The sequence below is a fragment of the Lissotriton vulgaris genome, chromosome 1_1 (assembly GCF_964263255.1).
Source record: "Lissotriton vulgaris chromosome 1_1, aLisVul1.2, whole genome shotgun sequence".
NCBI classification, from domain to species: Eukaryota; Metazoa; Chordata; class Amphibia; order Caudata; family Salamandridae; genus Lissotriton; species Lissotriton vulgaris.
Window position 1 is genome coordinate 738,637,065 of NC_141685.1, and position 16,356 is coordinate 738,653,420.

Genomic DNA, 16,356 nt, shown 5'->3' on the forward strand with positions numbered 1-16,356 from the left:
CAGTTTTGAGGTATCTAGTTATAACAGGCGATTCTAGGTTCTTTTTAAAAATATAAAGAGTCTAAATCTGAGCCCCCTTCGAGGGCCAGGCCAAATGTAAACCATATACTCCCATCACCATCCCTTATATAAAAAGATCCATTATCGGAAAAGCGGGGCTTTGGGGGATTAGATTGAATGAGGGCCATAGTAATGGTGCAAGAGGGGGGCACAGAAGCAGGGGGGCCAGGGGAGAGCCTGTCACTGCTCTGTCAAGGAGGCGGAGTGTCGCCAGCTATTCTCCGCCAGTAGCCCGTCCCTCCGCCTGGAATGATAACAAGAGCTGGATTTATGGCCCCGGGAACCTCCATTTCTCAAGTGCCAGCGGCTGCCCTGCCAGAGCCACAGGTGAGGGTGAATCTCCATTCCGCGGCGCGCGCCTCCCGCCATCATCAATCCTCCGGGGTCCGGGCCTTCCTTCCATCCTGTGCCTTGTCCGCGCCCGCCCTCCGAAGCGCACGACAGATGGCGCGGGGGAGGGGCGACGCGGGAGCGCAGAGGACCGAGGCTGCCGCAGGCGTGTGCCAGTGTGTGTAAAGAGTCCCTTGATTTCCTCGGGGACACATAAAGCGAAGGAAGCAAGTGGTCCCAAGGCACGCGAAAGCCAATGCTAACAGGTCATTTATAACGGGCGGCAGCACTCTGCCACCAGCCCCTCAACAAGTGCCCGAGCAGCAGGCACACGCAGCTGCAAAAACCAGCGCGGGCGGACCCGCGGCCCAGTGAACCCAGAAACACCCCAAAACAGCGACCCACACTCATTAGAGCGAACAGAGCTTCAATGCCTCGTCAGGGGTCACATAGAAATCCATTTGCGTCACTCAACAGGTGCAGTTGCAGAGTCGCCGAGCAAACCTCATCCAGATAGGCAACCTAGTCTGAATTTACACTGAAAAACATTGACTTCCACACGAACTACGCTTCACCACAGCACACATGGGTCTCCTCCAAACATCACCGGGTCAGGAGAGCCTCGACAGGAACCGGGGCCGCTGGAATTAAGACCAGCACACTTCCACTTCCGGTGCGTAGCATGGCGAAGCCAGAGCTACAAGACACAAGAGCTGAAATGTGTCCCCTGCAACCAGCACTCTGCCACAGAGACCCCTCAAATAGTACAGGTATAAAAAGTATAGGCATAAAAACCTGCAAAGAACCACTTCTGGACCCACAGCCAAGTATACTCATAACAGTCAAAACCATAATCAGAAAATCTTTGAGTGAGCAATTAAAACCATGATCAAATAAATAACACAAAATATCTTTTGGCAAATTAATTAATACATAAAGTACATTGTGGATAAACCAAAACAAAATCAAAGTCATCGACTCCACAGGACACCAGAGCAAATAGGAGTATTCTGTAACCAGCCCTTTCCAAACGTATCAATTTTTCCAGGCCCAGTCTACACAGAAACTATAGACATCAACATGGCCCACTCTGACCCTCAAGGCCACTGCCCAAATGAACCTCTTGAACTAGCATTCTGCCACCAACCCCATAATAGCTAGTGCAGAAACCAAAAGTATACTGAGCTGCAAAGTCTCGAGCCCAGAGGCCCGACGGGCTCAAGGATATACTTTGTCAGTTTTTAAATGATCTACTTTGACTCCCAGACCACAATGTGAATCCTCTGTCCTGCCAGCTGTGAGCTTAGAGTTTCATACCTATCTGGTTCTGAACTACTCTGCCCCTCAGGCAACCTTCCCCCAGTGATAAACTCCAGGTCTAACCACTGCTGTACAGAATTCCATTGCTTTATAGAAAGGCTTGCACTTTGTTAAATGACCAGGTGTACCTACCCAGCCTATCGCAGCATGGTTCACAACCAGTGCACCATACCACCTGCTCCGACCAATCTAGCTAAAGCTACCATACAAATCTAAATAACTGTTTCTGATGGATATTCTAACCGCAGAGTCCTCACCTTTAGAATATCCCCAGGTGCCAGACTGGATCCAGAAGTTTTTAACAGCACTGCTCTCGTTTGCCTGTAAGTTGCACTACAGAGGTCTTCATGGACTTTGTTCTGTGTCAGAAGTTATACACGAATCTGGAGATCTCTCCCACTTTTTGCATATTCAGTGGACAAGTTTATTCTAAAATATATTTTTCCAGCGTACAAGGGAACTATGTCCCCTCCTATAACTAAAAGGTTTAAACATTGTATGGAATGCTGCAAACAAATGTCTGTGGCAAACTGCCAAGAGGTATGCCTCTGATGTTTGGGTTCTATGTACAACTCCAAGTCCTACAAGGTGTGTACTCTTAGGATTCCGAAGGCGATATGCAAAGTGAAGCTAAGCTGTACATCACAGAAAACCAAAAAATAGTCACAAAGTCCCATTCCCAATTGAAGTTGAGGGCACAGACAGTTCCTGTAATGGTCCTGGTCGCGGTCTAAGTCTTCTGGCAAGTCTAAGTTGAAGAAGAAGTTCAAGAAGGCTAAGCAGGATTCGCGAAGAAGTCCAGCCACTCAGCCTACAGAAATCACAAGAATGTCAGGGTACCTCTGGGTCTCACTATCAGTTTCTCACAAAGGAACCAATTCTGCAACTGTTCCCGATGCACCTAGAATTTCCGGGGCCATTGGCAACACTGCAACAGATTACAACCTTGTTGCAAATCTTTGTCACTCTTCCATCTCCCGTGGCATACCACTGGGCTTGAAAGATATACAGAGGCCTCCAGTCTGGTTACCGCAGGCAGTCTGCCCTTGGCACAATCTATGCTTCCTGAACCTATCTCGAGTCCTGCTCTGACATCGGAGCGGACTTCCAATCCGGCACCAAAATTCAAACCAAGGCAGGACAGATTTGGACTTTGTCAAGGTGGATAGTCCTCTGCATTAAGATCTCCTATGCATATGCCAACAAGAAGCCTTCTGAAGGATTGACGGCCCATTCCACCTGGGTCAAGGCTGCTGCCATGGCAATGGCGCACATAGTGCCTATTTTTGATACCTATCAGGTCATGACATGTGCATCAGGGCAAAACCAAAGGGGATGATGGACAGAGTGTTGAACATTGCAAGTACTCACCCCAGTAAAGTGATCTGGGTTTAATCCATCATCATTCTTTAGCTCACTCTGCCACCCCAGTTCAGACATGGTAAAATGCAAATCAGTCTTACCCTGTACCTCATGGGAACAGTCCAGCCCGAACTGTCAAGCCATGCCTTCCCTGGACCGTAAACAAGCATCCTGGGACAGGTTTCTGGCTAATCAGCCGCCATCCACCAGGCTAGCTTGAATCCAGTGGCAAAGTGAGCAAGGGACCCACGTCTGGGATGATGGACGGAGTGTTGAATATTGCAAGCACTCACCCCCCCGTCAACTGATCTGGGTTTAATCCATTATCAATCTTTAGCTGACTCCGCCACCCCAGTTCAGACATGGTCATATGCAAATCAGTCTGACCCTGTGCCTATGGGAACAGTCCAGCCAGAACTGCCAAGCAGTGCACACGTTCATGAAGCACTACTACCTTGACAGCCAGGTCCGATTAAAAGGGTACTTCCCATGTTGGTCCCATAGAACTTTTTACTCAGAGCCATCTTTTTGGTGGATACTCTAACCGCAGATTCCTCACCACTCTCCTGTCTCCCTGTACTGTGAAATAGTCTATTTTTCGATCTTTCAATCTAAAAAGGGCTCAAATTAGAGATTGGCACACTGGTACCTCTAATTATTGTTGGGCTGTACAACGGCGGGCACGGACAGAGTCGAGAAAAGAATGTTGAAATGCAGAGGTGGCCCTTACATGTGGCTCAATCGTCACTTTTGGGGCAGAGCGAAGTTGATGTAGAGCTATGCAACACCACCTACCAAGCATGTACCGGATCCAGTCTGTCGCCTGCAGATGTTTTAAAGGTGAAGAATATGAAGTTAGATCATCCACCAGAAAGAATGTTACCAAAGGTAAGTAACCTTTTCATCTGGTAAGTCCTTGTCTACCTCAGAGCTGCATCCAGCGCTACCCATCCACCACAGCTAGTTTACTATAAAGCCTGAAAGCGCAGTCACCTCTCAGTTCAGCCTGGGCTACTCAAGACTATGATAAAACACACCTCCTAACCACCCCCTTGTCTGTGGCTTAGTTTAGCCATAAAACTCAACTTGCCCTTCTCATGCATCCTGGACTTCGCTGGGCACCAGATCCAAGATTGTAGAGCCATCTGAATCCATGCTGGTGCAGCTCTAAACCACCCCCACCGCCCCACTGGGTTTTCTCGAAAACCATACTGGCTCCAACATGTCTGGCAATTTTAACCTCAGTGCTCCAATCTCCTTCGACTGGACTTTCTAATACGTAAATGCAGCAGTGAGGGGTCATCCCGTTAATCTGGAATCACCAATTAATGGTAAACTGCAAGACTATCCAACACATGTTCCAGAAGGTAAGATCCAGGTTAGATTTTCAGGTTATTAAATATATGATGAATTTACATACAACAAAGGTAAATTAAATTAATATATACAATCAGTGGTTATCCTAAAAACCTAGCATGGATTTTGGCCTTCTGAAACTATGCTGGAACGCCCCAGTGGATCTGTTTGTGCTTTGCACAGTGTAAATCTGTTGGACTATGGGGAAGAGGTGGAACAGTTCTGCTTGTCAGTCCGTCTTTTCCGCCCTACACCAGATCCTGTTTAATCAACAATGTCAAGATTTATAGCCCATATAAGTTCAGGATGTGTGCTGCCTGAAATCTGGAGTGATGCTGCCATGGGGACAGCTGTCAGCTCAAAACAGTAAATCATTATCGGGGCGGATAGGCTGGCAGGTGCAGCCCCTGGCAAGGCAGGCAGTTGGATCGAGTCTACATTATACAGAGTGAAGGACAGAGTCTAAATATATGGAGGTCCTTCCATTACCATGTCTGTACTCCGACTGCCTCTAGGGTCTTTGGATTACTCCCCAAGGTGGGATATAACTTCAATCCCCTTCTCTTCTTCAGCGCTGGTGTGTGTCATGGCAGCAAGAAACACAAGTCTGCGGCTTAGGCACAGTATGAAGAGCCGTTTGGTTCAGCGGGTATGATCGTTGCTATCCTAGTATTCACCTCCCTTCATGGGCACAGCCATAACAGGATTGTGAACATCTGCCACTCTCCAAGCTTCCAGCGCCCCAGACCTGCGGTGGCCGGCCCTGCCCTCCACCAAGAGCAGTCACAACCAAGCCACATGATCAGCGCCCCTTTATGTGCTGCTCGCTCTCACAGCCAAGATCCCTCCCTGCGGCACACACTGCCAGCTCAATCTACAAGCACAGACATGGCAAAAAGAACTCTCTTTCTGCTTTGCACACACAGCAAGAACCCAGCTCTGAACCCCAGCTCAGACAGCGATATTCTCTGCAGTGCGCCCTGCTGATTCAAACCGTCTTGCTGTTTCCCGCAATGACATATTCCACAGAATGCGAGACACACCCTCCTCCCCCCCATGATCTCTTACCGTAATGCAACGCTGTCTGGCCTTCATTGTCCTGCAAAACACAAGAGAAAGGATAATGAGTAGGTGAATAGCTAACGCCAATGTGCAACAGAATGGCGCAATGCCACAGTGTAGCGCAAAGTGCGCAGTATGGCAGCCCAAGAGCGTGATAATGTAGGGAGAAGACTGCGGAGGAAGGAGGGGTAAGCAGGAAGAGCATGAGCCAGTAACGTGGACATAGCACGGCAGCAGGGCTCAAAGCTCGACAACATAATAGAAACATAGCGCAGGACAGCGGATGCAGACAGTGGCAGAGCGATATGGGGTGCGACACAGGGTCAGACTGGGCTCAATAAAAGTGGTCCCCATCAGCGATTCAGATAGCTAAACTAGCATTAGCAATGCCAATAGGTCTGGTTTTAATGGAAGTTTGTGTGGCAATGTGAAACATTACAAGAAAATAGCATGGAAATGGATATGTATTTGTATGGAAGCAAAGAACTGTGGAATAATATTGGTGTAAGTAAAAAGATCAGGTGACCGGGCACTGTAAATCCAGACCTAAACATCCATGTAGGTTAGTGACTGCACTCCTCCCAGCTGTGCTGGTGCCAGAGAAAAACAACAAATGATCTAGTTAGACACTTTAATAGCAATGCAATGTCCTGTGTGTGCTCCTGAAGATTCAAGCTCAGGCAGCTGGATAAAGAAAATGAGCACAGCTGTGTGGAGTGCAAGCAACTTTTTGTGGACACGCGCAACATCTGCCCAATCAAAATATGTACTTCTGGCTCCGAACATGTGGGCGGAGCAAAAACCCCTCTCCTTGTGGTTTTCACATAATTGTCTGGCCAGACCATATTAAAAAGTAGCCCACATTTGCAAATCAGGGCATGCTTGCTCTTGTTAACCCGTTCAGCGCGGCGCAAATTCCTGCGCTGTGCTGAACGTTCCATTGGGCCTATGGAACCATGACGGAATGGTTCAGTCATGAGCACAGGCCAACCGACGCTCATGACGGAACCGTTCCGTCATGAGCATGGAAGGGGTTAAGACAGGCTATATAAGTGTTCTGCATGGTATGGCAGATTACAAGGGTGTTCTTGCTGTAGACAATCTTTGTGGTAATATCCGGGTAACCACTAGTTAAAAAATAAGGCCCACCAGAAAAAAGGCCCACCAGACCATTAAACAGGCACACAAATAGCCAAAAAAGAACCGGCCAACACAATGATCTGTCAAATCCGCCCTTCCAGCATTGCCATATTGCCCTATGGGCCTGTCCGACCCCTGTGTAACAATATTAAGTCATGTGTACCCGCAGGGACCGAGTAGAACGGCACGGGGCACATGATGTTCCACAAATCACATGAAATAAAGACTGTCAACAAGGCAAAATCCGATCACAAAGCACAGAAATTTACAGTACAATATTTATTTACATTTAGAATTTTGAGGTAATTTAAAACATATAGATAATATCACCTACTAAATAGAGGTGGCATGTATAAAATAAATAAATAAATCACAGTATAAATAGTTACCATTTTTTACATTACTTTGTTGACTTCCGAGCGAGTGGTTCACAATCACTGTGTAAAACATGCCTAACCAGCTTATTACAATATAGTCAAGACTAGTAATGGGAAAATTACAATTACATGACTCCTCTATTGTACAAAGTTATTAAAGCCGAGTTGCGACCTCAATATCTGCAGTCAGAGCAAGCAGACAGTGTGAAGAGTAGGTTTCTGTGCAGAATTACAACTGCCAACTAAATGACTGAAAGGATAGGTCGTTTTTTCACCTCTTTGTTCTTCTCAAGTTTTCGATACAAAATCATTTGTGGAAACGGAGACATTTTTGGCTAGGTTTGTTTAGTAAATGCTTGAAGTTTATCACATACAAGGATAACTCTTTCGATATTACCACAAGTTCTAAGCGAAACCAGGTTTTGAAAGTGAAGCGCATTAAGCTGCACACAACGTGTTTTCCAACAAATGTCACACTGTACATTGAGCTGCTTGTTTTCACAGTAGAGATTCCACATGTATTTTTCACATGTGCAACCAGAGGATATTTTTCATAAAGGAAAACGTCCTAGTACAGTAGTGATCAAGGCCACGTCTTCAGCAGTGGGATGGCATCAGTAGTGCTCAAGTGGAAGATGCTGAGAACCTCTACTACGCTGCTGTACCCTGAGAAATCTCCATTCTGTCTAATCCTGAAAGCAGCATTAAGGGGAGAGTACACATGGGCAGGAGGTCCCAAAATACTGGAGCTTACACTGCAAAAGATCTTCCTCAACCACATAATAAATGTAGACACATTAGGTTAGATAATTGTTTTTTGGGAAATGTTGCGATTTCTATTTGGAGGAAGCAGCTGGTTACATCTGCTGCACTCCTACATTGGTCTTCCAAAACCACGATCACACACCCCAACTGTCATGGCCATCAATTATTTATTCATTTTTTCTTTTTCAAAAAATACATTTTTAGGTATGATATTCATATAGTTTTCAATATATTGTTTAACATTTTTGAAAATTCAAAAAAAAGGAACTGGGGCTTTAGATTTTCTTGTATGTAATGTTGTTGTTTTGTGTATGTGTTATAGAACATTTATGATTTGTCTTCTGTTGTATATATTGTATTATTAATGTCCTTGTATATTGAAAAGTCCATAAATGTTTGCCTTTCAAAAAAATATATGAATATACGTAAACAGGTCTTTTTTTGAAATAGAAAAAATGAATTCAAAATTGATGGTCTTGTCAATTGAGGTGTGTGATCATGGTTTTGGATGATAGTGTGCAGTGACATCAGTACTGGCACTTGTGTTGTTTTTCAAGTTTAAAAAGGGCTTAGCCTTTCTGATTATGTGCCTGACCCTGTTACATTTTTCAGCACTCTTACATTAGGCATTTTAGCTTAAAATTGGATCTTTCACTCTTCGAGCGGTAGCAGAGGCAGCATATGGGTGGCCCAACTGATATTATGGTATTGCTCTATAAAGAAGCCCATTTCAATTTGAACCGTCCCACATCTAGAGTTTCCCTTCACCGTACAAAATCACAACAGCCCACATTGTACAAATCATTCAGTTTTGTAAAGGCCCTTCAAAATACAGGACATCCTGCTAAAAGAACAAACAGCTCTTGAACGCATGAGATGGCTCAGTTCAGAACTCTCCAGCCATGCCCAAAAACCACAGCGCAGATTAAAGGCTTTACTTTCTTCATTCCCCATGACACACTTTTAACACGACTCAATTGAATACAAGGCTCTCGTGAAAGCATTGATACCCTTGAGGGCAGCTCTTGACATGCTTGGGCTGTGCTGCGACAGCCACAGGATTGCAAAGGCTTTGAGGCGAAGACCCGTAGCAAATGCACCACAGCCATCCCCTACATGTTGTGCCCTAAGAAGGCATGAAACACTTGTACAAGCCAATCTGACAAACGAGACAATACTGGAACCGGTTGCCTTAATGACATTCCATCTTAACTTGGGACAAACGAGACACAAATTACAATAACTTGCTTCAGACTGCGCACACAAAAGGACTATTAAAAATGTAAACAAATAACCAGATCAAGTCAAGTCCATCTTCTCAAAGTAAACAGCCATGTCAATCGTTTATGAAAGTGTACAATTTCAGTGTTATAGCACAAAAAATACAAAGGTGACATTTTTTAGTCCACATTGCAATGATGTTGGATTTGTATGGTGAGCAAGCTCTTAGGTTGGAGCTCTGTCTTAAGTAATTAGAAGACTATAAATTGCACCTGACAAAGAATTTAGTTCATGTATTGAAGGAATCAAGTGACATACCCGACAGAACAATTGTTTATTTTGAATCGCATTGCAATGCCAGCAGCATCCTTTTAAAAAGCAGAGAATGGAGGATATGACAGAAGCTTTGCGTATCAATTTTTCATCCAGGAACACCTACTTTTTAAAGTTTTCAGAACTCCAAGCAAAAACACAGAATACGGTTATAATTTAATGGCTATGCCACTTTGAATTAAATTTGTGATTTATGTCTTGCTTGCCAACTGATTTGATGCAGGTCACATGATCACCTACCTAAGGCTCAAACCTACAAAGACTTATTTACTCCTTTTCAACAACAGCACAAAACAACCACATGTTCTCTCAGGGATTTCAGAACAGCAGCGCAAACCCTGGTGCTCACTCACTGTAATGGAGGCAGCGCTATTATCAACAGCTCCTCAAACACCACTTTGGCAAATCCATCTCCACAAAGGCTTGACGTTCTACCACATCCCTTAAACCCTGCAGGGGTTACACTGGGATTGCATTGGCACTGCTTCGAGCATCATCTTCGAGATGAGCAGCATCACCTGTAAGGTCGTCAGAAAGACCACCACCATAGATCAAGCTGAGAAACTAGCCACATGAAGTGGTCGGCACCATACCAAAAGACAGGAAATCACCAGACTGGAGACAAAGAAATACAAGAAGGAAAAGATCAGAAGGCAAACATCCTTATTCTAAACATCTAGAATCTGGAACAACATCCCCACCAACATCAGAACTGCTCCAACTCCCCTTTAGAACTGGAACAGAAGACATCTCTTTAAAGAACACGGTCTAGGAACTTACATGTGAATGGTCTCATTGAAAACAATCTTGAATCGTACCTCTGGGCAACTGCCTATTGCTCATCACAATGCTGCTTCCGACCCAAGTTTGCGCTATCGAAATTCCACTGCCATACGTACATATCCAGCTCCACAGATGCATCTTGCTGTGGTTCGATGAGGTCATCATGAAGGTCATATGTGGCTGTTTGAGTAAGTTGGCATGCTCTTAGCTATCTTGGATTGTGGAAACCCCCACACCTAGGAAACAAGCACTAGAGCAGGGACTTTTAGTGTCCTTCGGTTGCAGGCTAACTATATAGGTATCTACCGGGAGCCCTTACTTGACAACTTCTGCCTTTGAGGCCACATTTCATACTGCAAAGGCAACAAGCAGTATGATGATGTGGGAAACAACAAATAGATGTCCCCAGAAGGGATCAAATATAGTGGGGGATAGACACAGCTGCCCAGTCTACGAGGGAGGCCAGAATATTATTTTAAATTGTGTCCAAGTCACTCTCCACCCTATGCTGGGAGGATACTTCTGGAGATTGTGCTGAAAGGTTTCCTACCAGGTGTCTACACTCTTTCAACCCACCACAGACTCAAAGATTTTAGAGATCAATGAAAGGTTATCAGGAAACTCAATCACCACAGATGACATCTCTAAAGGAGCTCTAACTATGGTTACTTAATGAACACACTCAATTACCGATACCTCAGTAATAAAGGTTTTCCCTGTGGGAGTACAGGCTTAAGTGTCCTTGGGTGAACCCTCAATGTGTTTTCAGGGATCTGCTGAACCGAGCCTCATCTAAAAAAGGTAGTTGACAAAGCAAGCAGAGGGAGACTCCTATAGAGTATCAGGTTATAAAGACTGACTAGATAACACAGCAACACGGTTTATTTATGCCTTTGAATTGCAACACAAAGCAAGGCATTTGGGAGTAATGCAGCCAACGTAAGGATGCTGGTGTTCCTCCTCTTCTTCCTAATTTGCAAAGAACATGGTCTATATCTCCTTGCAGTTAAGAACATTGATGGGTTCTGAATTCTCCAAAAATCGTCTTTCTGAGAAATGACAAAGTCTGATACAGGTCGGGTCTGGTGGCTCAGTGGACTAATGCCTCCTCTGCAGGGTCCGGTGTTCGACCTCATGGTCACAGGTTAAAATCCCGGCAGATCCACTCAGCCTTTCATCGATCTGAGGTCGATAACATGAGTACCATTGAGTTGGGTAACAAGAAACATCTGTCATTCAGCGCCAAGAAACATCCAGGTGAACGTGCGCTTTTACAAATACACGTTATGTTATACAGCAACAAAAAAAACCTGAATAATGCATGATGTAAACAAAAATGTATTTAAAAACATGGATCATGGGGGGGCATGGCCAAGAGAGCCCTCATGGCGGACGCGGCTTATAGGAGCTCCGTCCCGCCAGACACAGATCCGCGTAAATATCCTGCCTCTCCCCTCCCCTGAGCGACCCCGGAGGGGGGGATCCTGCACCGGACCTCGGCGGCACGCACCTAGCAAAATTTTGGGCAATTTGGTGTGCCGGGGGCCGGAGATCGCGGCCACGTGGAGTGGGGCCTGTGCAGCCTGGTGGAGCCGGGGACCTCGATTTTCGCGGGTCCCGGCGGCTGGCGTGGAGATGGTGCAGAGGGCGCAAGGCGCGCGGAGCAGGTTTTTGGCCCCAAGGGACCCGCGAGGCCTGATCAACTCATCTGGAGTCCCCGGCGCCAAGGTGATCCGAGTGACGATAGTCCACTCCCTGTCCCGGTGAGGCAGCAGGGCGGCAAGGCCTAGATCTGGCAGTGGAGCCGGGGGCTTGAGTCTGGAGTGCTCCCAGTAGGTGGACCCTGGCCCTGGACCCGGACGTCGGCTTCCCTGGACAACACCGGCCCCAGAGGGACAGACAGTAAGGAGCAGTGTGGCGATCCCCCTGGGGAGAGTGAGCGGGGGAGATCAACGGGATCACGAGGTCGGAAGGGGCCGGTCGCCGGCGTGGCGGCGGTCGGATCGGGCCGCATTGGTAGTGGGAGACGCACAGGGCCCCAAGCGGAGCCTACCTCGGCCCTGGAACCCCTAGCCGAGGGGGGCTGGACTGTAGTGTGGCCAACGCTGTGGCAATAGGAGAGCAATTTGCCTGGTGGGGGCCCTCCGGTAGTACCGTCCTCAGGAGCCTGATGGGATGGCGCTGCCCCTATTCAGGGGGATACGGACTTGGGTCACTGCCGGTGTGTTGGACAGCAAGGGGTCACCCTCATCGCACTTCGGCGATTGGATCGGGCCGCGGCAGTGGGCTGGGCAGTGCAGGGGGTGACATTTCGCCCTGGGATCCGGGGGAGAACTCGATACTCACCCAGCAGAGGACCTGGCAGAGGAGACCAGGGGTATGGGACCAAGACGCGGGCCCTGACCGGTTGGTACCCGCTAGCTGGTGGGAAGGGGCTAGACGCACATACGCAGCACCGGTGATTGGGAAGTGGGCCGCCAGCAGATACGACGACAGGCCCCCGAGGGGCAGACTCCCGCGACTGGTAGCCATGACCTGAGGTGGGGGGCCCCCCAAGCAAGGCCCAATCGACAATTTTACAGGGCCCAGTGGAGGTGCGGGGGCGACTGCGAAGACTCTGGACCAGATAACGCGGCCCTCATGGCAGCCATAACCCAGTCCCGGGATATGTTGGACGCGAAGATTGGGGCTGTGGGGTCCGATGTCACACTGCTGCGACAAGATCTGCAGAATGCCGTGTCCCGTATCACAGAGGCTGAGATGCGCATCTCCGGGGTGGAGGATGATTTCGTGGCCCTAAAGCGCAAGGTGGCCAGTATGGAGTCTGTTCAGAAGGACCTGGTGCTCCGAATGGAGGACGCGGAGGAATGTGCCAGGCGGAACAACCTGCGCTTTGTTGGGCTTCCAGAGGGATGCGAGAAGGGCAACATGGAGGGCTTCTTGACACAATGGCTGGAGGGCTGGCTCCCCCCTGACTCGCTCTCCAGATGCTTTGTAATTGAGCCGGCGCATCGGGCCCTCATGCAAAAACCGCCGGTTGGGGCACATCCACGGGCAGTAATAGCCAAACTGTTGAACTATCATGATCGTGACACTATCCTGCGACTCACCAGGGCAAAGGAACCACCACTTTATGAGAACCACTGTATCCTGATTTTTCCAGACTATACCTGTATGGTACAGCAACAAAGGCAATCGTTTACAGCGGCCAAGGCTTGTCTGAGGGACTTAAAACTGCCCTAAACCTTGCTCTTTCCGGCTCGCCTGCGGGTTTTGTTTCAGTCCCGCACTCATTTCTTTGATACCCCAGAGGAGGTGTTCAATTGGACGGATGAGACAGTGTCGGTGAGAGTACATACACAGCCGGAGCTGGAGTCGGATTCTTCTCAGAGTGGGTCGCAGGCACGGGCCACTCGGGGGGCACGGCAGAAAGATAATTGGAAGTCCAGGTCCAGACAGCGCTCCACATCGGGCAGTGCCTCAGAGAAGGGGAAAGGGGCCTCTGGAAGCCAGGCGGAGGGTACTTGAGGTCTCTGGCGGGCGAAACCCAGGAGCATAGTATATGTCATGACTGATTATGGCACTGTGTATTAAAATGTAGAAGGTTTCCTACTATACGGGCGGAGGACTTTCGAAGTGCAGATCAACATGTGACTTTGAGACTGTCGGGGCGCGGGGTGGGGGGAGAAATGTTCTGGGCGGGTTGTTCCCCTGCAAGCGGGTAGGTTGAGGGTGGTTGAAGGGGTTTGGGGGAGTTCCATGGGGATCCATTGGTGTGGATGGCCTCAGGCCCAATGTTGGGGGCCGGGGGTCCGCTATACCGCAACAGGTACTTCATCGTTTTTTTGAGGTATGAGGTGGGGGTTGGGGTTGGGGGGGTTATTTGCATTGGGGGAAGGGTCAGATGGGAGGGAGGGGAGTCGCACGGTCCCGCGAGGGTCTTGATTGTGGAAATGTGTGCACCGATGGGGCCAGTATCCGGGAGTTCGCCCTTGATGGTCCCTGATGGCAAACTATGAGAATAGGGCGCGTGGGCCCAAGGGGTCTCTCAGATTACTCGGCTGGAATGTGCGGGGAGTCCTGGACAAGGTTAAGAGGGGGGCGGTTTTGCGGCAGGCGAAGAGGGCTGGAGCAGATGTGCTGATGCTACGGGAAACCCATTTACTAGGTACAAAAACGATGTGTTTACAACGCTATGATTACCAACAGATATATCATGCAGGCTTTAGTAAGGGTTCTAGGGGAGTTGCCATCCTGGTACCCCGCAGAACCCCCTATGTCCACTCAGCTCAGTGGGTTGATACAGAGGGTCGCTATATTATTATCAAAGGCATGGTCGGTGAGGAGCCCCTGGTTTTTGGGAGTGTCTATGCCCCGGCTCCTTTGCAGTGATCTTTGGTCGAAAAGTTATTTGCGGTGTGGGCGGACATCTCTGAAGCGCTGATGGTCATTGGTGGTGATCGGAATGACGTCATTCACAGCCTAGCCGACAGGTTTCGACCAGGGGGAGGACGGGTTGTGAACCCTCCCACTAAACTAAATGACATGGCTTGAGGGGTTAATTGGGTTGACACATGGCGGCATCTACATGGTAACACACGGGGATACACGTACCTTTCAGCTGTACCCAAATCCTTCTCTAGATTAGATTACATATTTGTCCCCGGGACGGCGAATTACTAGGGTGGAGGCAGCAGATATCCTGCCACGCGGGCTTTTGGATCATTCCCCCACCACTGTTGATGTTTGTTTGGACAAGGGACGGCGGGCATTCAGATGGCGTTTATCCGTGTGGCACCTGCAGTTGCAGGACTATCAGAAACCTATGGGTGAGGCCATTACCCACTTCCTGGCCGAGAATGTGGGGTCTGTTGCGGAGGTCAGCACAGTATGGGAGGCCATGAAACCAACTCTACGGGGGTCGACATAGCCTGGTGCGCGGCTGCCCGGAAGAAACCCAGGGCGGACTTGGTGCGTGCCGAGGCTGAGATTGCGGCATTAGAGTTCCAGGGCAGTATAGAGGGTGGGGCTCAGGCGGCGGGGCAGCTCCTTTTGGCACAAAAGTCCTATGCATCCATGTTGATGGATGAAGCGAGACAGATATGGCTTGCGACGCGCAGTAGGATCTACCAGTGGGGGGTATAAAACGGGAACAATGCTACACCGGCTGTGCCAGGCTCAGACCCTACCGGGAATTCTGGACAGTGAGGGGTCCCCGGTCACGGATCCTATGGAATTGGCGGAAAGCTTTGCCGTTTACTATGCAGGTCTATATGCCCCGAATGAATGTCTCCCCGCGGATGTGGTGGATAAATTCCTGGCCAACTTGCCGCCACAAGCGGTTTCCGACGCAGTGCGGGAGCGATTGAAGCTCCCGCTGACAGAGGAGGAACTGGGCACGGCATTGGGCCAACTTAACACGGGCAAGGCCCCTGGACCCAATGGGTTCCCTAGCGAATTCTATAGGAAGTATCACCTACAGCTCGGCGCCCACTATAGAGCGGCTATGGAGGAGGCCAGAGAGTGTGGTAGTCCTCCCCCTGATTGGAGACATGCAGAGGTGGTCGTGTTCCACAAGCCGGGCCGGGCCGACCCCCAGACCAACATGCATCGTACCGTCCTATCTCCTTGCTCAATGTAGAGGCCAAGATCTTGGCCAAAGCTCTGGCCAATTGGCTACTACCCTACATAACGGACCTTGTCCACCCAGATCAGGCCGGCTTTATGTCCCAGAGGGCGACCATTTTTTTTTATAAAGCTAAGGAGTTAGGTCCAGAGGGCGACCAGGCATAACATTCGGAGAGCACATGTGGCCATTGCGGCGGTCCGGAGTACGGGGGTACCGGCAGTGCTCCTGTTAGCTGACATGGACAGGGCATTCGACTCGCTGAGCTGGGTCTACCTGTTCGCCCTCCTGCCGCGGCTTAATTTTGGCCCACGTTTCCTGTCCTATCTACGGCTACTGTACACAGATTTGACAACCTTGGTCAGGGTGGCGGGGGCTATATCCTCCAGATTTACCATTGGGCGGGGCACCAGGCAGGGCTGCCCCTATCACCTTATCTCTTTGCTTTGGCCATGGAGCCGCTGACTGCGTGGGTGCGCATTGATGCGCAGATGAGGGGGTTTGAATGGGCCTAAGGCCCATCAGACAGGATTGCGCTCTATGCGGACGATGTCCCTTTCTTCCTTACAGACATCAATAGGTCGGTTCCTTGCGTTATGGAAATCATGAAAATCTTTTGCG

The 16,356-nt window shown here is 48.9% G+C and overlaps 1 protein-coding gene across 1 annotated transcript in view; it reads right to left on the reverse strand.

Moving 5' to 3' along the window:
- Nucleotides 1-16,356, reverse strand: part of ACBD6 (acyl-CoA binding domain containing 6) — a 357,145-nt gene that overhangs the window by 27,216 nt on the left and 313,573 nt on the right. Inside the window, exon 7 of the mRNA XM_086955446.1 lies at nucleotides 5,497-5,527. Coding sequence (XP_086811572.1) covers nucleotides 5,497-5,527 — 31 coding nt within the window. The remainder of the gene's footprint in view (nucleotides 1-5,496; nucleotides 5,528-16,356) is intronic.